The sequence below is a fragment of the Carcharhinus amblyrhynchos genome, chromosome 2, assembly GCF_965287045.1.
Source record: "Carcharhinus amblyrhynchos chromosome 2, sCarAmb.v2.hapA, whole genome shotgun sequence".
In the NCBI taxonomy this organism is placed as follows: domain Eukaryota; kingdom Metazoa; phylum Chordata; class Chondrichthyes; order Carcharhiniformes; family Carcharhinidae; genus Carcharhinus; species Carcharhinus amblyrhynchos.
In genome coordinates, this window is record NC_137325.1 from 111,412,778 (window position 1) to 111,438,879 (window position 26,102).

The 26,102-nt window shown below is 39.6% G+C and overlaps 1 protein-coding gene across 5 annotated transcripts in view; it reads left to right on the forward strand.

The window, feature by feature from the left end:
• The window catches only part of mllt10 (MLLT10 histone lysine methyltransferase DOT1L cofactor), a 272,972-nt gene extending 249,387 nt beyond the window's left edge, over nucleotides 1-23,585 (forward strand). For 4 of the 5 annotated variants that reach the window (XM_080211105.1, XM_080211106.1, XM_080211107.1 and 1 more), the window contains 6 exons: nucleotides 4,465-4,653; nucleotides 4,780-4,868; nucleotides 6,876-7,222; nucleotides 16,836-16,935; nucleotides 21,429-21,626; nucleotides 21,916-23,585. In XM_080211105.1, coding sequence (XP_080067231.1) covers nucleotides 4,465-4,653; nucleotides 4,780-4,868; nucleotides 6,876-7,222; nucleotides 16,836-16,935; nucleotides 21,429-21,626; nucleotides 21,916-21,963 — 971 coding nt within the window. In that variant the 3' untranslated portion in view covers nucleotides 21,964-23,585. Of the gene's footprint in view, nucleotides 1-4,464; nucleotides 4,654-4,779; nucleotides 4,869-6,875; nucleotides 7,223-10,717; nucleotides 10,833-16,835; nucleotides 16,936-21,428; nucleotides 21,627-21,915 lie in introns of those variants that run through there. The other variant, XR_013889342.1, reaches the window with a different exon arrangement.
• The last annotated feature ends 2,517 nt before the right edge of the window (nucleotides 23,586-26,102 follow it).

The window sequence follows — 26,102 nt, forward strand, 5'->3', positions numbered from 1 at the left end:
CCCTGACCCTTAGATTTAGCCAGTCTAGCAGGGGTGGATGTCACTTGCACCCCATTGACAATGGCACCCTCTCTCCCCCTGATGAGCCTCAGTGTCTGTAGCTCAGAGGCCAGCTCATCCACCTTGAGCTGGAGCTCCTCCAGCAACCTGCACTTACTACAGACATGGTCACTGGGAAGGACCCTGGGGTCCACCAGTTCCCACATCATACAGAAACCACACATCACATGCCCCTCCATTATTCACTGTAATTTTTTATGGGGAAAAGAATTTTTTTCCTTGTTTCCTGCTGTAGTAGTTTTGAAAAAAATTTTTTTCCTTGTTTTTTCAAACAAACTCACCTGGCCTTTTTTCCTCCAAGCCCTTTTTGATATTAAGCCCTATTAACTCACTCTGCTGCCCGCTCAGACGCTGCCCGCTGTCTACACCAGGCCTCCTTTTAAACCTGGCGCTGATTTAAAGCAGGCTGGTCCACAAATGCCTTTTAACCACTCCTTCAGAATTCTTAAAGCAGTAAATACAATAAATAAATGCTTTAAACAGTTCTACAAAGAGTAAAGTGCTTTAAACTTATTTTAAACAGGTTTTTAACAGGTAAAATCTTAGCTCTCTCTCTCTGCTTCAGCAAACAATGGAAGGCTTCACCGTGTGGCCCCTTGATAATTAAAGCAGGCTGGTCCACAAATGCCTTTTAACCACTCCTTCAGAATTCTTAAAGCAGTAAATACAATAAATAAATGCTTTAAACAGTTCTACAAAGAGTAAAGTGCTTTAAACTTATTTTAAACAGGTTTTTAACAGGTAAAATCTTAGCTCTCTCTCTCTGCTTCAGCAAACAATGGAAGGCTTCACCGTGAAACTGGGGTGGTTGTTCTTGGAGCAGTGAAGACTAAGAATAGATATGGTTGGGGCGCATAAAATTATGAAGGATTTAGAGAGACTAAATGAATAGAAGCTGTTTTCAGCGGCTGAAGAATTATTAACCAGAGGGGAGAGATTTAAGATGATAGGCAAGGGGAAGAGAAAAAACACTTTATGCTACAAGTTGTTTAGAATTGGAATGCATTGCCTGTTGAGTAGTAGAAACAGATTCAGTAGAAGCTGGATAAATTCATTCAGAGAATCCCTACAACGCAGAAGAGGGCATTCGGCTCATCGCGTCTGTACCCACTCTCTGACACTGTATCTTATCTAAGCCCCTTCTCCTGCCCTATCTCTGTAACCCCACACATTTCACATGGCTAATCCATCTAACCTGCACATTTTGAACTGAGGGGAAACTGGAGCACCTGGAGGAAATCCATGCAGCCATGGTGAGAACATGCAAACTCCACACAGTCACCCAAGGTCAGAATTGAACCAGAGTCCCTGGCGTTGTAATGCAGCATTGCTAGCCACTGTCCCAACCAAATATTTGAAGGAGAAAAAAAATTAGTTACAATGGGAAAAGAGCAAAGAAGTAGAACTAATTGGATTGCTGTTCAAGAGCTGGCGCAGATTAGATGACCCGAATGGCTGTGCTGTGTTATACTATAATTGACCTGTCTTTAAGAGGCACAGTTGCTTCCACTGTGCCAGCAAGCATTCAGAACCATGTTCAAATGTAAAGCTTAATCATGATTGCCAGCAGAATATTTGACAATGAGGGCCACTACTTCTGAGTCTAATCTTGCCCTTTCACAAAGTTAATATTGTTACACTACCAACAGAAATTACTGTAGCAATCAGGACCCTAATGAGGGCTGATTGTTCATTTACCACTTAATTTCAGTTTTAACCAATTCCGTGTTGAGATTCAACAGCTCAGCGTAAACCTGTGACCTGCATGGCACAACTATTTGCTGGATGAACTTATCGAAGTAGCAGGAGAAACTGATTTTTTTTTTATTTTTCACCTGACAATTGATGTTTTGTCACCCTTTGTAATTTAAAGTCTTGGAACCATTTGTGAACCTTGTCAGATTTTGATCTTTTTAGTTGCACTTCATGTAACCAAAATAAAAAAAGACTTAGAATTCAGTAGCCAGTGTGTACAAATGTTCAGTTTTTACCAAGTAAATGTTTAATTCCTTCCTTTCCCCTTTGACCTGGATTTGATTCTTTTTAAAGTAGCAAGTTTGCAGGAAATTATAAAGTAAAATCGAAAAGAAACCCAATACCTGTAAATTAGCATTTGTTTTTGGAGAAAAATTAAGTTCAACCTCCATTTTAGATAATAAGATGAATTTTCCTATCATTGGATTTAAAGTAAGCCTACCGTTACTGTATGAAATCAGTGAAGCTGCATGACACACACAGCATATCTTTTCCATCGGTGGACTTGTCCACTATAATCCAATCACCCTGCTTTTTCTTATTCTCATCTATTCTTTTCAAAAATGCATCCTGTTCTGTTTTAAAAGATATCATTTGTTGTGCAATTCATGTTCAAATAACCTGTTAAAATAAAATATTGAAATATTTCATCTAATTTTACCCCTTTGTCACTCTTGAGGTAAGAACATAAGAACATAAGAAATAGGAGCAGGAGTAGGCCATCTAGCCCTTCGAGCCTGCCCCGCCATTCAATAAGATCATGGCTGATCTGTCGTGGCTCAGTTCCACATTCCCGCCCTCTCCCCATAACCCTTAATCCCCTCTCTTATCAAAAACCCATCAACCCACGTCTTAAAAATATTTAGCGAGGTAACCTCCACCACTTCAACGGGCAGAGAATTCCAGAGATTCACCACCCTTTGAGTGAAGAAGTTCTTCCTCAACTCCGTTCTAAACCGCCCCCCCTTTATCTTGAGGCTGTGCCCCCTAGTCTTATTATCCTTTCTGAGCGGGAAGAGTCTCTCCACCTCTATCCTATCCATCCCATTCATCATCTTATATGTCTCAGTGAGATCTCCCCTCATTCTTCTAAACTCTAACGAGTACAAGCCTAGTTTATTCAGCCTCTCCTCATAGCTCAACCCCCTCAACTCCGGCATCAGCCTAGTAAACCTCCTCTGCACTCCCTCCAAGGCCTAAAGTCTATATCCTTTTATTAACAATTTATCAATCAGTGGAAGCAATCTATCATTATTTACCTGTAGCCTGATGGGTATCCACAAAGACACCAGCAAAGCCTGATAGTTTTAAAAAAAAAGGCTGTCTGTATCAGCAAAGAACAGTATGTGCAGTGAAGAACAGGCACAGGACCTGATTGGACAGTGGCTGTTGCTCTGTCTTAAACAGACAATGATTGAACACAGACCCCTCTGTGTTGAGCTCCTGAGAGAAATATGACCCTGAGAGAGACACAATTCCCTGAGCCTTGGTGACCAAAAAGACAGTGATTGATCAGTGCCTGTCCTTTGAGTATGTGACTGAAGGCACAACAATGCCGGCAGGATATCTATAAGGAGAAACAAAGAAACATTGGCAGCAGTAACTTGGGACCGACCACCGCAGAACAAGCAACAAGACTCCAAGTCCAGGACACGGACATCTAGGATCAAAATCCACTGGGAGGGAGTCTGATCACCTCACCTTGCCATGGATAGTATCTAAGTTCAAGTCGTGAGTTTGGATATTTTTATGAAGCTTTTTGCTACCTTTTGAATCCTTTATGTATAGCAAAGTAGGTTAGAGGTTGGATACTTCGTGCATTACAAAGCAAGACAGAGGTTGAATACTTTGTATGTAACAAAGTTTTGATACTTTTTGTGGTGAAGTTTTGATACTTTGTGCTAACTTGGGTAAGGTACAATGAAGGAGATTGTTATACAATAATTTGAAAGTTGAGTGACTTTGTCCATAATACCAGTTGACCCCGTATCTGAAGGACAGCAACCCTCTCTAAACATTCCACAATCTTAATAACATCTGTGGGATCCCCAAACATTAACCTGCTTCAGTCCTGATTTTGAAGGAACCTTTCTCTGTAACAGGATAGGATTGTTCAACCCCTCTCCTAAAATGGACGTTTTGTTTAAATTTTTTTCTTAAAATAAATGTTAATTTATAAGGTGTAATACAATTTTAGTTTTAATTTCCTGCGAACTTGCTTTTTTAATTTCCTATGTAAGTATGATTTATCCTTAATGTACCCTTCCCATGTCTTTGATGTATCTTCCCTGTTCTGTGATGTCCAAACAAACATACAAAACCAACTGTGGCCTAACCAGAGTGTTAGACAAATTCAGCATCACAACTTTGTAATCACTGCTCCTTAATCACCGCTCCTTACATAAAACCAGAACTCTATGTTTGCATGCCCAACTTTAAAATTCTATTTTTCTGCACCTTTCCTTGTCTTTTCCTCCATTTACCAGGAATCTTACCAGTTACTATGTTCTTCCATTCACTAAAATGTACTACCTTCCATTTCTTTGCATTGATTTTTGTTTTAATGATCTGTTTCTTAGGTTTGTGTTATTGGTGCAATTTTTTTCAGTTATTAACACTGTTTAATTGATTTTCTTTTTCTTTGAATAGTTATGGGAATGTTGAAATCACTGCATCAACTTCAAGTTGAAAATCGGCAACTAGAGGAGCAAATTAAGAATTTGACAGCTAAGAAGGAACGCCTTCAGCTACTAAATGCTCAGCTTTCAGTACCTTTTCCTGTCATGAGTTCAAATACCAGTCCAACAACTCAGATACATCCATTCACAGTACAAACTGGTAACTGACATTCTGTTTTATATGCTTGTGCATGTGATGCTAAAATTAATCTGACTAGTGATATTGTTTGCAATTAAAAATATAATTTTTGTGTTAAAAATTCAATTTTAATGTATTCTCTTGTAGTCCACAATGCAGCTTCCTTGCACAGCAGTAAAGGTCCCCATCTGAACAACAGTTTTCTGCCTGAAAGCACACTTGCAATGCCAATCCAGGTGTTTCTTATTTATTACTTTTACTTTGTATTTGAGATAATTATTTATGTCATTTTCATTATACTGGACAAGCTAACTCCAAAGTCTCAATCATTGACTAGGCAATTTATGATAATTTTCTTGTCTTTGTTACCTCATTGTCACCATGCCTGCCTCCAGCCCTACTGCCATTCTCTTCAAACTCTGGGTAGAGAAATCCTTTTCTACCCCAACTAAGCCCACACAGCTAGTCACACACTTTCCTATTCCTTTTCTACTGACCCTTATCTGCTATGACTCAAGTGACCTACTGAGTAGCTCTTCTACCTGTGATGTTTTGGTCCTAATTCTCTTCCAGCCTTCCACCTCCCCTTCTCTCTCCTCTTCCTCCTCCCCCCCCCCCCCGCCACTGGCCCAGCATACATCCTGAAATCTGAAGGCTTCACATGCAAGCAAACCTGCTGATTATCTGATCTGATCATCCACTGCTACATTTTTATTGACCATCTTAAGGAATATCATGTCTCCTGCTCTACAGCTAAATTCTCCTTTTGATACTGGAGGATAAGGAATGCCCAGAGTCCTCTTCGCTATTCCACTGACCCACTCTTGCACCACTTGTAGCACCAAGTTCAGTGGTCTTCAATGGGCTTGCCTATCTCAAAGATAGGTATCTTTTTACTCCCATATTGTTCTTGCATTCCTTCTATTCCAGGTTCATCTTCACCAAACAACTCCTACTGTATTGAATCTCAATCTCCATCCAGTTCCAGACTGTTCAACTGTTTTATCTTGTGCCAACACTTGCAAATACTAAGAGCTCTTTTCTATAGGCAGTGCTGCTCCCTTTTTAAAACTGCCATCACTGTCTTCTCAAGAAATCCACCCTGTACTGGGTGCCATGGTCACGAGATGGTTAGCACTGCTGCCTCTCAGCGCCATGAACCTGTATTTAATTCCAGCCTTGGGTGATAGTCTGTGTGGAGTTTGCATGTTCTCCCCATATCTGTGTCGGTTTCTGGGTGCTTTTGTTTCCTCCCATTGTCCAATAATGTGTGGGTTAGGTTGATTGGCCATGCTAAATTATTCTTTAGTGAATCAGCAAAGTACTTGGGTTAGAGTCTGGGTACGATCATTGTCAATATAGGCTCGAAAGGCTGAATGGCCTCCTTCTGCACTGTAGGGATTCTATAGCCTCTCCTGTTAATGTCCCTTATCTGACCTCCCCTTCTGATGTGAAAAAGCTCCATTACAAAACTCCATTTACTTCTCTCAAAATTTCTTGTTCAAATTCCCTCTATCAATTTTTCACCTGGCCTACAATGTCAAAGTTAATCTGCTGAGCTGCTAACGCTGTGACCAAGGCCATTTTATCTGGCTTGGCTGTTTGGTCAGGCTAAATTAGACATTGTATAAATTCGGAGTCAGGTTTCAGCAAGCTCTGAACATTTCATTCTCCATATTCTAATCATTTACTTCCATATTGGTGTCATCATTCTTATTTTAACCTTACTGGTGCTAAAATTATTATACTTGCTTCTGTTATTTCTATGTTTCTGGTCTTGCACCTCCCTTCTTCCAAGCTCCATTCAACAAAACATACAACATGTCCAAAAAATTATCACCCGAATTCTGTCTCACTCACTAATCACCCTTATACTCAGAAAGAGCCTTTGGCTCCCAATTCCTCAATGCACTAAATTGAAAAATCCTGATTTCTCCCTTCACAAATCTCTCCCAGACATTGCCCTGTCTCAGCCCTTTAGCCTCCTGCGTCTCTTATCTCATGTACAATATTCTGCTGTCTCCAGTCCATAATTGGTGGAAGGGCTATTTCCTACTGTAGAACTTTGACCATTCTTTGTTGGTTTCTTTTGTCATCTTTACTAAACTTCACTGTTTGTTTCGTGAGGTACTTGGTTTACTAACTATCAATGCTTTATAAATACAAGTTATTACTGAGTTACTTGTTGCCTTATGTTTCTTTTTAAAGATGCCGCTTATTAAAGTTGAATGTTCTCATTTTAGGAACGAACTTCCAGTGGACATAGCACTAGCAGTTCTTCTCTTGCCAGTCCACCCTCAACTGGACAGAGTCCAGCTCTGCAAGGATCAGGAATTCATCAGGTTAACTGTATGTCAGGAGCACTAGTTAGTGGTATGCAAACAATGGCCTCCACCATTCCCACAATGTCTTCAGTTGGTGGGTTAATGGGAACTTTACCAGGAAACCAGCTGGCAATCAATGGATTTATGGGTGCTTTGAATGGAGTTATACAGCCCCCCGTGTCAATAGCACAAAACCCAAATCCGCTATCGCATGCAGCTGTGCCACCTAATGTAACTGTTCCATTATCTACCAATCTGAACAATAGGTAAGATTTTTAAACATTTCTGCCGGCATTTGAAAACTTACTTCTGGCCAGTGAAACCAGCACTGAATTTTATCTGATCAGTTTTATTATGATTATAATGTTAGTGGTGAAACAGTTGACGTTCTGGTCTTTTCAATTTTTTACTTGGAAAAAACAATGGTGATTTTGTAAAATAAGAACTGAACAAAGCAGTTGTCAATAAGGACAACTTGGAAAATAATAGACTAAAGTTTCTTTCTGGCCGTAGCAAAGATTAAAGCTGTGTGTGTACGCATTCGGCTATTTCCAGCACCAATACACAAGACTTAGTGCAGTCTGTCAGACAAATTGCTTAGAATGCAGAAGGTAACTGAACCCGATCTAAATGACAATGAGGTGATACTGGCCGTAGCAAAAAGGGAGAAGGTTTTGTGGGCATGAGAGAGAAGTAGGGAAAATAGGATCTGAAGATCATTTTGACAACATACAATCTTTTCTATTTGCATGTTGCCAAATTATATTCCTCCCCACTTTCCTTGGGCACCTCTACTGTCCCCCTTGCCCTCTGTGTTCTTATGAACATCTGATTGCATACTCCTTACATTTTGTAAGTTAACAGACAGCAGCAATTTATGGAGGTGGGGAAGGCATACTGAGGCACTAAGCAGGGTGGTTACCTACAGCAATGGGCAGTTGGCTGGAGGCTAACAGGAGCAGGGAGCAGTGCCAGTTCTGAATAGGCTAGCTGATGAGAGATGGCAGGTGGATTGCCGACTATAATTAAATGTATTCTTGCATGTTTGATCATATGGCATCTGTTGGTAGTGGGTAACTGATCATATTGCATTTGTCTGCTCTTTGTGGACAGGAAATACCTTGGCAGTTTTCCATAGTTGGGCAGGTGCCAGTCTTGCAGCTATATTGGAACAGCTTGGTTAGTGGTGTGACTAGATCTTCAGTACTATAGCTGGAAAGTCATCAGGGCCCACAGTCTCTTTTTTGTATTCACTACCTTCAGCCGTTTCTTGATATCACATGAAATGAAGCAAACAGCTGAAAACTGTCATTGTGATGTTGGGGATTTCAGGAAGAGGCAAAGCTGGGTCATTTACTTGGCAGTTCTGGTTGAAGATGATTACAGTTGTTTCAGCCTGGTCTTTTGATCATCAGCAAAATAGTGGTAGGTGTTGACATACTGTTGAATAGCAGTAATTTGTTCACTGATGCTCAGTTTGGGTTCTGTCAGTGCCATTTGACTTCTGACCTTATTACAGTCTTGGGCCAAATATGTCCAGAAAAACTCAACTCAGGAGGTGAGAATGACTGCCCTTAGCATCCAGGTAATGTAACATCAAGGAGTCCTAGCAAAACTGAAACCACAGGTTCAAGTTATACCTAATGTGAAGGAAGATGGTTGTTGTTGTTGGAGGCCAATTATCTCAGTCCCAAGACAATACTGCAGGAATTTTTCAGAGCATTGTCTTGGGTCCAACAATCTTTGGCTGCTTCATCAATGACCTTCCATCCATCATAAGGCCCAAAATGGGGATATTCACTAATGATTGCAAAGTGCTCAGTGCCATTCATGACCCTTCAAATGCTGAAGTAGTCCCTATCCAAGATCTTGACAATTTTCAGACTTGGGACTGATGAGTGGCAAGTAACATGTGCCAACATGGAACATTCAGTGTCATTTTCATTATTAATTTCTCTCCCCCCCGCCCCCCAATCAACATTCTGTGAGTCATCATTGACCAAAAAATGAACTGGACTGACCATGTGGATTCTATGGCTACAATAGCAGATCAGAGGTTGGGGATTCTGAGGAAGTTAACTCACATCATGACTTCCCAAAGCCTACAAGGTACAAGTCAGGAGTGGGGTAGAATATTCTATAACCAGTATTAATGCAATTCCAACAGCACTCAACAAGCTCATCTCCAAACAAGACAAAATTTACCCTTGATCAGCACTTTAAACATCCATTTCCTCTCCCACTAATGTAGTGTGTAGCTTAAACAAATACACCATAGCAACTTGCCAAACCTCCTTCAGCAGTAGTTTCTAAATCTTTAACTTCTATTACCTAGGTCAAGAGAAGCAAACGCATGGGAACATCACAATCTGCAAGTTCCCCTCCAAGCTACACACCATCTTGACTTGTAACCAGTCCTTTGTTATTGCTGGGTCAAAATCCTGGAACTCCTTTCCTAACAGCCTGCACCAGGTGGAATGCAGTGGTTCAGGATTGCAGCTCACCACCACCGCCTTGAGGGCAATTACACGTGGCAACAAATATTATCAGCGAACCCCTCACCCTTGAAAGAATTTCAAAAATACAAAATATATCATTGTAAAGTATTTGAACCATGCCCTGGTATCATCCTTTTGCCCTTTAAAGACTAATAGTAAAGACTTTGCCTTTTACTATCCAGTTATACTATTTGCATGCTGGTAGAATTTTTTTTGTTCTCTTTTATGTTAATTGACATTCTTTTCTCATTCTCTCTTGTCAGTCTTATTTTCCTCTTCGCTTTCCCTCTCATTCTATTATGTCTGGCTTTGTTATTATTTGAAAAAGTCACTAACATTCATCATAGCTTCAATCTCCTTCATCATCCTTGCAGCCCTGGCTTTTGTTCCCCTGCCTTTCTCTCTTGTTGGAAAGTATCAAGTCTACCTAAACATCTCCTCCTTAAAGATCATCCATTGTTCCTTTACAGTTTTTCCTATCAGTTCTTGGTTCCATTTTACCTTGGCTAGATCACCTTATCCCACTGAAGTTGGCCCTCCTCTTCCAATTAGAAGTTCTACTATAGACTCCTTGATGATCTCCGTGACTCATGATCAGAGAACTTGGCCCACCTTATTCAACGTGCCAGCAACAGCAATGCTTCCAGGTTGAACTGATAATGTGGTGAAATAAGTTTTACTAATTTATAATTAATTATAAATTATAATTTAAATTTGTAATTTATAAGGTTAAAGGATGATTTAATCAAGTTTTTTAAAATCAAAATTTTCATTAATTTCCATTAGTTGGGGAATCCAGATCTTGGTGATATAGTATACAAATTAGAACCAGATCTTTCAAGAATGAAAGGAGAAAATACTTCAACATGTAAGAGTTGGTATAAATTTGGAACTCTCTCTTCTGCAAATGGCAATTGATGCGATATCAGTTATTAATTTTAAATCTGGAATTTTGTTAACTGAAGGTATTAAGGGATATGGAGCGGAGGCATGTTGAGTTGTGTCACAGATCAGTCATGATCTCCTTGAATGGCGGAACATTCTCCAGGAGCTAAAAGGCTTGTTCCTCTTCCTAAGAACAATATTTTTTGGCAGTTTATATGCATTGTAATTTGATGAATTTTATCATTTTATGCACTTTATTTCATTTTTGTACATGTTCATAGAGTAGTGCAGTCCAGTGGTTGTGCATGTGTTTTTGTATTCTAATTGTAATTCACTTTAATATCAACATTAAGAAATAATTTTTAAAAATCTTCTTAGTCCTTTATTTGTAGCAGACTGATGCTGGGGAATGAGATGACTGGCAAAGGGCCAAGGGAATAAAGAACAGCATCAGCCCAAAAGAGATGCAAATCACTGGTGGTTTGGGGTGCAGGTGAGCCAGTCTGAGGTCTCAAGAGAAGCATCAACTGTTGACGCGGCAGTTGTAGTTCCAGGCATCAGGTTGGATAAAACAGCAGCTAGATTATTTAAGAGTGTTCAGTGAAGTGGTTGATTAGTCAACAAGTAATCACTGCAACAGCTGTCAAACTTGTCACACTAAGTATTTGCAACTGTGCTTCAGATTTACATCCCAAAGTCCTCAGCCTACAATAGAAATCCTGTCCCAATTACTTCTCTGCTTCCCAAATTGCTTTGTTTTGATATTTAACTATGAATAATTAGATAAAATCAAAGCATTATACAAAAAAAATCTTTAGTATAGGGCCTGAATGATGATGATGTGCATCTATTTCCCGTTAACCCTTCACCTTAAGATTACAGTTGGTCTTTTCACCTTGTGTGCAGTACCATAGGAGATCAACAATCGGAACAAACTTTAGAATTTTAAAACGATGCCTAATGTAAACCAAAGAAATAAATTATCGTACAATTGAACAAGATAGTGTCAGAGTTCAGAATGGAAGCTCAGAAGTTTTCTCTGAATTTTCATCCAGTGGAAAATTGCACTGTCTAGTTAACAATCTAATGTAGACTTTAAAATTGACAAAGACTGATTTTAAAAAAAAGACAAGAATAGGAGATATCGAATTACAGTATTTCAGCACAGACTACTTTTTTTTAAAAAATGCTTTCTCTGACCTGTTTAGCCTGCATTTTAAATTAGGTGGGACAAAATGTATTTAGCCTTGGCTTTTATCACTTTTTCTGCAGCTCATATACTTTGACATAGTGGCTTAGCTCAATAACGTGCAAGATTTTGAAGTTCTATGATGCAATGTCTGCAAAATACCTAAAGATAAAACCATCTTAATAAATGAATACATATCTTTAATAAATGCATTGTGAACTTTATGCTGTGCAGACATGGAGTTGCAAAGAGATTAAAAACATGGACAAATCTATCCAGGTTGCTGTGGTAAATTAGTGCACTTGGTAGCAAAGTTTGGTATTTGAATGCCAGTTTACACTCCAGCTTTGGTGAGGATTTTGTACGTTTGGGGATGAGGAACAACATCCATTTCATTTTTTCCCCTTCTGTCATTAAATATGATTAGATCTAAACGTATGTCAAAGCCAGGGTTTTCTGTCAGATCTTTGACTTGAAATCTCTCATGTCTCTCCGTTTCCAAAACCTTTTCCACTTAAATTCTTCCTCTTTCAACCAATCTCGCACCCCTCACCTTACTCAGCCACTCGCATTCTGCCTAGCAAAGTGTCACTCACCCATTTCCCCCTTCTTTGCTGATCTACATAGGTATCCAGTTCCTCAACTCATTCAATTCCAAACCCTCAACTTGGTGCCTTTCTATCGAATCCCTCAACCCATTCCTCTGCCTCTGTAATTCTTTCTCCAACTCTTTCTTAAATAAGCCTTTCTTCAGAAAAGCTTTCCCCCTTGGATGGTTTAGCATCTGTTTCATAGAATCCCAGTAAGGAGTCTCTCAACACCAGGTTAAAGTCCAACAGGTTTATTTGGTAGCAAATAAACTTTTGGACTTTAATCTGGTGTTGTGAGACCTCTTATTGTGTTTACCCCAGTCCAACGCCGGCATCTCCACATCATAGAATCCCTAGGGTGCAAAAGGAGGCCATTTGATCCATCGAGCCTGCACCGGCAACAGTCCCACCCAGGTTCTATCCACGTAACCTCACATATTTACCCTGTTATTTCCCTGACACTAAGGGCAATTTAGCATGGCCAATCAACCAATGGACTATGGGAGGAAATCTGAACACCCGGGGGAAACCCAGGCAAACTCCACACAGTCACCCAAGGCTAGAATTGAACCCGGGTCCCTGGTGCTGTGAGACAGCAGTGCTAACCACTGTGCCCCCTTGCCGCCAAGATGCTTTGATGATGAGGGCTTTTTCTATACTCTTATGAATGCAAGTAGTTATATATTAGATTCTTGCATATTTTACTGAAACCAGTGACTAGACTGAAATAAGGCATATTCCTGAACTCACCAGTATCTTGAAATAGTTTCTATTCACCAGATATGCATGGTGCAGATTTTAAACTTAAGAACATAATAGGAGCAGGAGTAGGCCATCTAGCCCTTTGAGCCTGCCCCGCCATTCAATAAGATCATGGCTGATCTGAAGTGGATCAGTTCCACTTTCCTGCTTTCTCCCCATAACCCTTGTCTGTCAGGAATCTATCTACCTGTGACTTAAATATATTCAATGAGGTACCCTCCACCACTTCAGTGGGCAGAGAATTCCAGACATTCACCACCGTTTGAGTGAAGAAGTTCCTCCTCAACTCCGTTCTAAACTGCATCCTCCCCCCCGCCCCCGCGTTATTTTGAGGCTGTGCCCTCTAGTTCTGTTTTCCTTTCTAAGTGGAAAGAATCTCTCTACCTCTACCCTATCTAGCCCCATCATTATCTTGTAAGTCTCTATAAGATTCACCCTCAGCCTTCTAAACTCTAACGAGTACAGGTGCAGTCTATTTAATCTCTCCTCATAAGCTAACCCCCTTATCTCCGGTATCAGCCTGGTGAACCTTCTCTGTACTCCCTCCAAGGCCAATATATCCTTTCGCATATAAAGGGACCAAAACTGCACACAGTACTCCAGTTGCGGCCTCACCAGTGCCTTGTACAGTTGCAGCAAGATCTCCTTGCTTTTATATTCTATCCCCCTCGCTATAAAGGCTAACATTCTATTCGCCTTCTTGATCACCTGCAGACTGAGTTCTTGCGATTTGTGCACAAGGACCCCCAGGTCCCTCTACACAGTAGCATGCTGCAGCTTTTCACCTTTAAATAATCTTCCCTCCTACTATTATTTCTACCAAAGTGGATAACCTCACATTTGCTAACGTTATACTCCATCTGCCAGGTCCTCGCCCACTCACTCAGCCTATCCAGATCTCTCTGCAGACTTACCGCGCCCTCCACGCAATTCACTTTTCCACTTGTCTTCATGTCGTCAGCAAATTTTGTTACCCTACACTCAGCCCCCTCCTCCAGATCGTCTGTGTATATGGTAAACAGTTGGGGCCCCAGCACTGATCCCTGCAGCACTCCACTACTCACCAACTGCCAACCAGAAAATCATCCATTGATTCCAACTCTCTGCTTCCTGTTAGATAACCAATCCTCAATCCATGCTAACACTTTACCCCCAACTCTGTGTACCCTAACCTTCAGCAGCAACCTTTTGTGAGGCACCTTATCAAACACCTTCTGGAAATCTAAAAACATCCACCGGTTCTCCTGTCTACCGCACTAGTCACATCTTCATAGAAATCCAGTAAATTTGTTAAACACGACTTCCCCTTCACGAATCCGTGCTGCGTCTGCTTGATCAAACCTTTCTTTACTAGGTGTCCTGCTATTTCTTCTTTGATGATGGATTCTAGCATTTTTCCAACTACGGACGTTAAGCTAACCAGCCTATAATTCCCTGCCTTTTGTCTGCTACCTTTTTTAAACAGCGGCGTAACATTAGCTGTTTTCCAATCCTCTGGCACTTCCCCAGAGTCCAGCAAATTTTGATAAATAATTACTAAGGCATCTGCTATTCTGCCATTTTTCAGAACCCTGGGATGCATTCCATCTGGTCCCAGGGACTTGTCTACCTTCAGTCCCGTTAGTCTACCACGCACTACCTCTGTAGTAACAGTAAATGTATTAAGGACCTCATCTCCTACCATCCCTCTGTTTTAATATTAGGTAAGCTATTTGTGTCCTCCTCCGTGAAGACCGACATAAAAAACTTGTTTAAAGTCTCAGCCATTTCCTCATTACCTACCATTAAATCCCCCCTCTTGTCCTCCAAGGGTCCAACATTCACTCTAGCCAGTCTCCTCCTCTTTATATATTTGTAAAAACTTTTACTATCATTTTTTATATTTAGAGCTAGTTTAGCTTCATACTCCATCTTTCCTTTATCGCTTTCTTAGTCATCCTTTGTTTTTTAAATCTTTCCCAATCTTCTAATTCCCCACTATTTTTAGCCACTCTGTATGCATCTGCTTTTAATTTAAAACTCTCCTTTATTTCCTTCAATAACCATGGCTGGTTATCCCTTTTCTTACAGTCCTTCACAGAATCCTACAACTTAATTTCAGTTGTTGTGCACTTTCCAACAGGCATTGTTAGATTGTACTTTCTCTTTTTCCCTTTCTGTCAAATATTGACAGCTAGTTGGGGGACTGGTGGGACCATCAATGTATGTCAGGAGTTGGCCAAAACTGGCTGCAAATAATTTACTCATTGGACTTTAAATTTCCTGCTGCAATCGCATTGCCATTTTGTCACAAATAGCAGTGTTGCATTCAAAGGCATCATCATTGTATTGTGTGCACAGTGACAAAGTATTAGCAACCCATTTTGCCAATTTATAACTCTGTCAAATCTGGACTTCGATGTCCATCCTTAGATTTTGACTTCATCACTGAATATTGAAACCCTATATGACTTTGATTAACTCGATGTAAACCAGGTATCAAACCAGAAATCTTTCAGCACAGTTCTACGTCAGTACGATGTATTTATTTACTGAGTCATCAAGAAAATTTAAGAAGCCATTATGCAGTATGTGGGGAGAACTTGAGACTTGCCAGTGTTGTATTTGGTAGTACCATGCCGTTGTAATATAACGGTGTTCGGCAGAGCAAGGGTTAATGTGGGACAGACAAATTGTACCACCCATCCATCGTATGATGTGTAGAGTCACACGATAAACTACGGGAGTAGAATCTGGAAGGAGCCATTATGGAGGCAGCACATGCATAGCAGTATCTGGGGTATGTACCTAGTTATGGGTTAACAATAAACCGTTTGTATTTAAAATGCAAGTCTCAAGATCTCTTAATGAGAGACTGAAGAAACATTTACAAACTGTTAAGAGCATAGCTGATGTTAAATGCTAGGGTATTCCAAATCCCAGAAGGACTTGGGATGCTAGCTCTCAACTGTATTATGCAATTTGGTATAATATGAGAAAAGATTTGGGGACCAGTAAAAAGTGTCTCGGGCATTTTTGTGCTGCTTTTAAACAAAATAAATGTTTATTGAATCGTGAAACAAGAAGTCTGAACTGAAAATAAACTTAACTACATTAATGGCTATACATCGTTTAGTTAACTAGTTCCAAATCCTTCCCTTCTCAACCCCAGCCCCAACAGCACTCTGTAGATTTTAAAACTATAAACAACAATTAGCTCACCAGGCAACTACATCTTTTGGGGTTGCTTCTGGCTTGGATAGAGACAACTGCCTTTTCAAACAGGTCTTCTCCAGGCACAGCTTGTTGGGAGTGGACAAAGCTTTCTGCTCTGGGCTGTGGTCTTAGATTCTTTGCATAGGGTGAGTTTGCCTCTGATATATTGTTCTTTTTGATCTTCCCTGATCTGAACTAACCTTCTTAGAAGCTACTCTTAATTAACTTTATTACATTATTTTGTATATTAGAATGGAAGTGTGAAATTCATCCCCTTCTCTTTTTAACCTTTACTATCTTTACTTTTAATTTTTGACACACTAATCTCCATTATTGCCCACCTGCCTTAGGTAAACATCTGTTTACAGTGTTGCTAGGCTAAACAACATAACAAAAACTATATTCCATCTACTCAGCCAACCTGCCTTTCTATGATTTCCATTTTAAAATAATTTGTTCTTTATGCGTACAGCCACCATAATACATTCCCAAAAATTGGATTTCTTATTTTTCAGTTTATCACGATTACCTGACACGAGCTAGTATTATTGAACCAGTGAGAGAAGGCAATGTTATAGAGCAGTTAAGTTGCCAAAAGAACTTGCATATCTATCCACCTTTTACACAAAAAAAAACTTTGAATCAAGAATATTCTCTTGTGCCTGGGAATTGAAATTGGTGAATCTAGTCCTATTAATAATTTTGCTTGTTTTGTTTAAGTGCATTGTATATACTGTATGCAAATATTTTTGTTTTGTAGCATACCAGGATTGAATTTACTCTCTGAGCAGAGACAACTGCTTTTTCACCAACAGCAACAACCACTTCAACAATTGGTGCCATCTCAGCAGCTAACTCCGGTAAGAATATTCTCTTATGACATTCAAAATCGTTGATGGAGAAGATCCTGAGAGACAGGATTTATAAACATTTAGAGATGTATAGTATGATCAAGAGTAGTTAGCACAGCTTTGTCAAAGGCAGATCGTGCCTTTCGAGCCTTGTTGAGTTTTTCGAAGATGTGACTAAACACATTGACGAAGGAAGAGCGCTAGATGTCGTTTATATGGACTTCAAGGCGTTCGATGAGGTCTCCCATGCATGACTTATTGAGAAAGTGAAGGGACGTGGGAGCCAAGGGGACGTTGCTTTGTGGATCCAGAACTGGCTTGCCCACAGAAGGCAGAGAGTGGTTGTAGATGGGTCTTTTTCTGCATGGAGGTCGGTCACCACTGGAGTGCCACAGGGATCTGTTCTAGGAACCTTGCTCTTTGTGATTTTTATAAATGACCTGGATGAGGAAGTGGAGGGATGGGCTGGTAAGTTTGCCGATGACACGAAGGTTGGAGGTGTTGTGGATAGTTTGGAGGGATGTCAGAAGTTGCAGCGTGACATAGGATGCAAGACTCAGCGGCGAAGTGGCAGATGGACTTCAACCTGGATAAGTATGTGGTGGTTCATTTTGGCAGATCAAATGGGATGAAGGAATATAATATTAAGGGGAAGACTCTTAGCAGTGTGGAAGATCAGAAGGATCTTGGGGTCTGGGTTCATAGGACTCTCAAATCAGCTTCGCAGGTTGAGAATGTGGTTAAGAAGGTGTATGGTGTACTGGCCTTCATCAATCAAGGAGTTGAGTTTTGGGGTCGAGAGATAATGCTGCGGCTGTATAAGACCCTGGTCAGACCCCACTTGGAGTACTGTGCTCAGTTCTGGTCGCCTCATTACAGGAAGGATGTGGAAGCCATTGAAAGAATGCAGAGGAGATTTACAAGGATGTTGCCTGGATTGGGTGGCATGCCTTATGAAGATAGGTTGAGAGAGCTGGATCTTTCTTGGAGAGACGAAGGATGAGGTGACCTGATAGAGGTGTATAAGATGCTGAGAGGTATTGATTGGGTGAATTCTCAGAAGGCTTTTTCCCAGGGCTGAAATGGCTGCCACAAGAGGACACAGGTTTCGGGTGCTGGGGAGTAGTTGCAAAGGAGATGTCAGGGGTAAGCTTTTCACTCAGGGTGGTGGGTGCGTGGAATCGGCTGGTGGTGGTGGAGACAGATTTGATAGGGTCTTTTAAGAGACTTCTGGATGATACATGGGACTTAGTAGGATTGAGGGTTATAGGTAAGCCTAGTAGGCAGAGATATGATCGGCACAACTTGTGGGCCAAAGGGCCTGTTTGTGATGTAGTTTTTCTATGTTCTGTGTTCTAAAATGAATAAGATGCTTTTGATAGCTTGTTAATTGTCATACTAATATATTTGTAATTGCTTTCTCTTTTAAGTAAACTGTAACTTGCAAGTATAATAAAAATATATAATTAAAGTTGAAAATGTAATACAACCGTGCATGGTAATTATATATTGCTCTTGCCCAGCTTTTTACATGATGCTTATGGTTTTGAGAATTTGAGAATTTTTAAATGTATTTTATGAACCTGTATTGGATTGATCACATGAAAGGTGTTAACAGCAAGATAGAAAAAATGTTTATATGAATATCACAAGCTTTGAAACAATGTTTTAATGCAATTTGTTACTTAATAAGCATGGGTTCCATAGGTTCCCATCCACCTCATGAAATGTTTGAGCATGTTTGTCAGTTCATGGCTAAAGTCCTTCCCACCTCTTTCAACTGGAAAGGTGATTGAGCTCTCTCAGCTTGGTGGTTGATTCATCTCAATATTCTGCACGTAACGGGAAGTTCTTGACCTTCATTTGATCAAAACTTGTCCCGAGAAATCACATTGACAAATGAGGAAATTGTCTTAATTTAAATAGAACAAAAGGTTATTTTAAAATCTGGACTTTGAATTCAGAAATAAAACTATAGGTAAACATTACAAAATAATGTTACCACATTGAGTAATGGAGCTTGCCTCATTATACTCCCTTTGATAGCAAGAAATATATTGCCATCAAAGGAAAGCAACAGCTTAGAACCATAAGTTCACTAAACATTAGTACCTTAAGCTGAATACACAATACTGTTCTTAAAATGGCTTGAAAATATGGGTCAAGTAACACTCTTACTTCTACAATACTTTTGTATACATGTGCGTAATAAGGAGGAAAAAATATGGCAGTTATGGTAATTACAGAGAAAGACAACTCTTTTCCTAGTTTACTCATCATTTCTCTTCCTCATTTTGAGTATTGTATGGCTTCTACCTCTTCCTCACCATCTTCAGAATTCTATCCTGTATAACGTTTGTGGTATGGCTGGACCAGACACTATAGCCACACATGTTTACAAGTTAAATGCATTGTATCATAATTTACTGGTGATTGATACATACTACAACAACAATAATTTGCATTTATATGGTCTCTTAAATGTAGAAAACATCTGGAAGGACAATAAAGTGGTGTAATAGTCACTGAGACTTAGAAGAAATCACTATACATTTTCAAAAAGTGAAGTATGAGAAGAGCTTGAAGGGGATTCAGCCTCTCCACTTCCTATTATTTTGTCTTGGGATGTTCTAATATTGTTCCAGTATACTGGCACTAACACTACTGCCCTTGCTCATCTTTATTGGCTCTCTGACCCCAATGCATCAAGTTCAAAACCTTCATCAGCATTTTAAAATCACTCAGTGATTACCCCCCACTATACCATTGTAAATTGCTCCAATCTAGTAGTCTTTAATTCTCCAACTCTGGTCTGCTATCTTCTGCATGCTAATGTGACGCCCCTATTCAAAAAGGGAGAGAAGCAAGAAGTAGGAAACTGTAGGTCAATTAACTTGACCTCTGTAGTGGGGAAGTTGCTGGAATCAATCATTGAGGAGAAGACTGAGCATTTGGAAAGAGAAAGCTCAATCCACATTGTCAGCATTATTTTATGAAGGGAAAGTCATGCTTGACAAACTTGCTTGAGTTCTTTGAGGACATAACCAGCAAGGTGGATGGTGGGGAGCCTATGGATGTGGTAAATCTAGACTTCCAGAAGGCGTTTGACAAGGTGCAGCATAAAAGACTGATCCAGAAGTTGAAATTGCAGGGGGTTAGGGGTAGTGTAGTAGGTTGGATTGAGGATTGGCTGACAGAAAGCAGAAGGTTGGGATAAATGGGTCCTTCTCTGGCTGGTGAAATGTATCTAGTGGGGTGCCACAGGGGTCAGTCCTCGGACCTCAACGGTTTACACTCTACGTAAATGATCTGTAGGAAGAGACAGAGTGTGACATAGCAAAATTTGCAGAAATCAGTGGGAAATCAGGAAGAGGATATAAAGATTCTACTGATGGATATAGATTGACTCGAATCATAGGCCAAGATTTGATAGATGGAGTTTAATGTGGATAAGTGTGAGGTTATCCACTTTGGCAGAAAAAATAGGCAAATTATTACCTAAATGAAAAGCAAATTCAAAATGTGTCTGGACAGAACAATCTGCATGTCTATGTTAATGAATCGCAGGAAGTCGGTATGCAGCTCGTAATAAAGTCAAATGGGATGTTGGCATTTATTGCAAAAGAACAGGAGTAGAGAAGTGTTGTTACAATTATATAGGGTGTTGGTGAAACCACATCTGGAGCATTGTGTCCAGTTTTGGTCATCTTATTTGAGGAAGGATGTGGTGGCATTGGAGCCAGTTCAGAGGTTCACCAGATTGATTCCGGGGATTAAGGGGCTGATGTATGAGGAGAGATTAAACTGTTTGGGCTTGTTTTTGCTGGAGTTTAGAAGGATGAGAGGGCATCTGATTGAAGTATGTAAAATTTTAAAAGGAATTAATAAAATAAATGTAGACCAAATGTTATTTCTTATGGGGCAATCTAAAATAAGAGGTCACAGGTATAGGTTGTGAGGTGGTAGATTTAAAACTGAGATGAGGAGGAATTACTTCTCGCAGAAGGTGGTGAATTTGTGGAACTCACTGCCCCATTGTGTGGTGGAGTCTGAATTGTTAATGGTTTCTAGAGGGAGATATAAGTATTTCTAATAAGAAAAAAGAGGGATATGAGGAATAGCTGGGGTGGGAGATTTGAGACCAGCCATGATCTGATTGAATGGTACAGCAAGCTCGAAGGATTGAATTTGCCTACTACTCCTAATTTCTATGTTCCTTTGATCCTAAGGTGCCCTTCAGCCCATCAAATCAGCACTGACACATGAGAAACATCTGACCTCCCATTTAATCCTGTGACCAGCACTTGGTCCATATCCTTAAATTTAGATAGTGTTCAGACATGGTTGGAGAGGCATATTCCCTAGTACTCTGCCTTTACCAACTCTATTATGAGTATTATTTCTATATCTCCTGATTACTCTTGATTTATATCCTTAATGCAGATTTGTGCTGCCAATTAATGTGAAATTACATTTTACACATGTCTTATTATTAAAACTAGGAACAACAGCAGGCTCTGTTTTATCAGATAATGCAGCAACAGCACCACCACCATGAACTACAGCAACTGCAGATCACTGGAACAGCCCAGATCCCAATGAATAATCTACTGGCAAGTGCCCAGACTCAACCACTTCGCTCAGCTCCTTCCAATCCTTTCATATCCATTCATAGTGAAACTTCCACACCAAAAGTTGCAGTAAGTGTCATTGCCTGAAACAGTGATGGGAAATATTTTATTCTATTGCTTTTGTACATATAATTGTTTAAAACTGTTAAAATTAAACATATACATTTAACTTTTTAATTAGGCTTGTTTAAAACATAGGTACATAAAGAACTGTTAAATTTTGTTAACATAGCAAATATTTTTGCAAATAAATTATTTGATAAAAGTAATGGAATTTAGGAAGCTGAAATGAGTGATTTTAAATTAATTATAATTATGTGGAAAAATGTTAATGCTGTACCTTTTTCTTTCTCTTCAGAGGCTCAGTGACAAAAGCGGTAGTCCTGTTACACAGGAAAAAAGTTGACACGGGATTTTTAAATTCCTAAATGTGTTCTGTTGTCACAGCAGTTCAGCCAGCTGCAGAGTGGATGAATCTTACTCTGTGTAGTAGAAGGAACTAAAGGAAAATGACAAATACACTGATAGTCATCATATATCAACATATACACCAAATAACTTTCACAAGATGTTCCTATATCATCACAACATTTGGTTTACTCGACTTGCAGCTTGATTGCACTAATATTTTGGCTCTCTGGAGTGACATTGGCCATCGAGAAATCTGAAAAATGAACTTGCTTTCAACTTCATTGGTAAAACTTGAATCATTCAGTTTTGTGCTTGTCTTGAACTGTTTTGATGGCAGTAATGATTTTTAAATAAAAGTTATCTTTTAAAAACGTGCAAGTTATGTTACAAAAAAAAGACAAAGGAATTGTTCCTGGTTCTACAGATGTGACGGGCCTGGCTTAGGATTTGCATCACCTGAGTTTTACATTGCATGCATTTTGTGTTGTGTCCTGTTCCTTTGCTGTGAATGTGGTATGCTTCCAGGACCATTGCCAGCATAGCTACTCTGTTGTGGTGCAATAGGCTTCTGAGATTTTTTTGGCTGCTGGGGGACCAGATCAATCTATAAAGTGGAAGAAATGGATTAGCCTGCCGTCAGGGAAGGTTCCTTTGAGGGATATGTTGGCTGTCAGCCTAACCAAGTGCCTGTTGCTAGGTCCATTGTGAATTAGCTCTGGACAGCTGAGTATGCACTCGATCAGAATTCCTGTCACAGCAGCAGGAATTTCCAATAGTACATCATTTTCCTTCTTGGAAGGAATTTGCAGCTCTGAATCTGGCCAAACTACTTTGAACAATCTGTAGACCAACCCCTCTACATACCCAATTGCAAGAGTGTTTGAAGTTACCTTGATAAGTCTCTCAAGGTTGAATGTTGCACAGTTTGTATCTCTCACCTGTAAATATGCTTTGGTGAATTTCAGTAATTGTGGGGAAAAATTGAAATATAAAACCTCAATATTTTGGTTTGTGATATTTCTAATTAGCAATTGTGCAGTTGACTGGAAGAGTATTGTTTTATTAATTTATTTTTATACATGCAGGGGAATTTTAGAAAACATTAAGACCAACTGGATTTTGTAGATATTTACAAAGAAAGCTCAGTGTGGTTCATTTTAGATTCTTACTTTCAACCCACTGGTGGTTCTGTAACAAACTTTGTACAGATTTTGAAGATATTTGCTGTAGTGTTTATTTTACTTAGTTGTAAAATATCAAATGTATTAAAGGATGATATATAAAACTGTCTCAGCAATGACTGTTAATACTCATCAGCATTACTGGTTTGCTAATGATTGTGGGAGTATAATTTAGTAGTTGTGGAAAATATATCTGATAATGACTCCTTTACTGCCTTCTGTGGCCTACAGGAAAATTAGTTGACACCATTTTATTTATTTGCTTAAATAATAGTGCTGTTGTATAAATATTTTCAAGTGGTTTTTGGATTCCAAAGAAATTCTACTTGTGTTTTAGCAGTTTCTGTATGTTCAGCTTTTCAGCTGTCCTATTGCACATGAAATATAAGTTCTCAAAGTTAATTCTCTGCATATAAAAGAAAATTAAATTCTTAAATTTTTTTAAAGGAAGATGTTCATTATTTTACACATCACAGTGGCAGTAGGATGCTATCAGTATCAAAATACAAGCCAGATTTAAGAAAGCATGGGGAAGAGGAGAGATATGGCCCATTACTACTTTCTTTCACATGCCATGTTCTTCATTCTGTACAGCTAACCTAAATGTCATTGCATCTCCTCCCAGAGCTTAAGTTGCCTAACTAACATATTCTTGCTTTGCATCTTTCTTAGAAAGAGGTTTCTCTTTTTCGTGAATGCTTATCTGCTATTTCAGATTCACAGTACCAAATTAATCTTTGCTAACATTCTTATAAAGATTTGTCAAAGGCTAATAATTAAATTTCAGAACTTTTTAAATTGGTCCTTGGATTTGCTGATCGCTTGGATGCGTCTCATCCATGTGCAACGTTTACAGTTCACAATATTTACTCTGGATTTTCAGTTCAAACCCATTATGACAACCGTGAAGGAATTTTATTCAAGGGAGTCCATTATAAACAAAACCAGTAAATTAGTTACTGAGTGAGTGTTAACTCATTCGTCAGCTCTGGTCTGCTGAAGCTGATATTGACCACAGAGAGGGACCTACCAGTTTTAAATGAAGCACGTGCTTGATAGCAGCCCTAACTGAATTGACTCAGTAAGTACATCTTGCTTTAAAAATAGTTCATTATTAAAACAAGTTGCTCTTCCCCTGTCCATCTTAGTACAATCTTAGAAGTTAAGTTAGTAAATTGTCTACACCTTTTGCCATTTTGGATCACTCTTCCAAACTTTTTTCCATTAAATAACTTTTTAGCAGCATAAAAGTTCTAATACACTATTCAAGGTGTTAAATAAACTCTATTAGTCACAAGTAAGGCTTACATTAACACTGCAGTGAAGTTGCTGTGAAATTAAATTTGTCTTGGCTCAAGCTTTCACTCTGATTCAGAAATCCCACTGCAATTCTTTGAAAGAAGATATTTTTCATTCATAGGTTGTGGGCATCATTTACAAGGCCAGAGTTTATTGCCCATCCTTAATTGCCCTTAAAGTGGTGGTGAGTTGACCTTTAGAACAACTGCTGTCTTTGTGGTGTTAGGAAGGGAGTGCCAGGGTTTTGACAATGAAGGAATGGCAATATAGTTCCAAACCCTACATAACAAAAGCGACTATGGCAAAGCACTCCATGTAAAGTGTCTTTACAGTGCTTTCCAACGGTCATGGAAAACACTAAATGAATGCAAGTCATTTCTTTTTAAGACGAGGGTACTCTATGGTTTGAAGAGGAACTTGTATAGCTTGCTGTTCTGCTGTCCTTATTGGTTAGATGAAAGAGGTTTGAAAGGTGTAGTTTTTTTCCTTGGGATGAGGTGTTGGTAGAAAGCCCAGCTTTTGTTCATCCATAATTGCCCTTCAGAAGGTGATGGTGAGCATCTTATTGAACCTCTGCAGTACATGTGTAGGCATACCCACTGTACTGTTCGGAAGTAAGTTCCAGGGTTTTGATACAGAGCCTGAAACAGCAGTATAGTTCCAAGTCAGGATGGTAAATGATTTAGAGAGGAGCGTGCAGGTGGTGGTGTTCTTGCTTTTGTCCTTCTAGGTAGTACAAATTGTGTGTTTGAAAGGCCCTGATGAAGGAGTTTTGTTCATTGCTACGGTGCATCATTGGAGATTGTACACATTGCTGCCACTGTGCTTCTCTAAGTGCAACCTTCTTCAGCTGCTTTATCAATAATCTTCCCTCCATTCCAAGGACAAAAGGAGGTAAGTGTACTGATGACTGTACAATGTTATTCACCAGTCACGACAGATACTGAAGCAGTCTGTATGCAGCAAGACCAGGACAACATTCGGCATGATTGGTAACTATTAATATTTGTGCCATACTGTTCCTGGCAATGACCATTTCAAATACTTTTAACAAAAGAGCATCTATCTTCCCTTGACATTCAATGACATTATCATCATAGAATCGCCCTACCATCAACATCCTTTTGGGGGGGGGGGGGGGAAAGGGAGGGATTTGCCTGTTACCAATGACCAGAAACTAAATACTCTAGCTCCACTGTCAAGGTTGGGAATTCTGAATTATGTAATTCAGTTTCTGATTACCCAAAGCTTATCCAACACTTCTACAAAGATGCATGTTGGGAATGTGATCAACTACTCGCTACTTAGTCAGATGATTAGCTCCAACAACACACTAGAAGCCTGATTCAGGACAAAGTTTGTTTTTTTAAAATATTCATGGAATGTGGATGTCATTGGCAAAGGCCAGCTTTTGTTGCCCATCCCTAATTGCCCTCAATTCAGTAGCCAACCCCACAACCTCTACCACCTAGGATAATGCATTGGAACATCGTCACCTGCAAGCAGCCTCCACCCACCCCCACCCCCACCCCAAAGCAAGTCACACACCATAATTTGGAATTATAATCACTGTTACGTTGCCATCACTGGGTCAAAAATCTTGAGCCTCCCTTCTAACATCACTGTGGCTAGTCCTGTACACTACAGCAGTTCA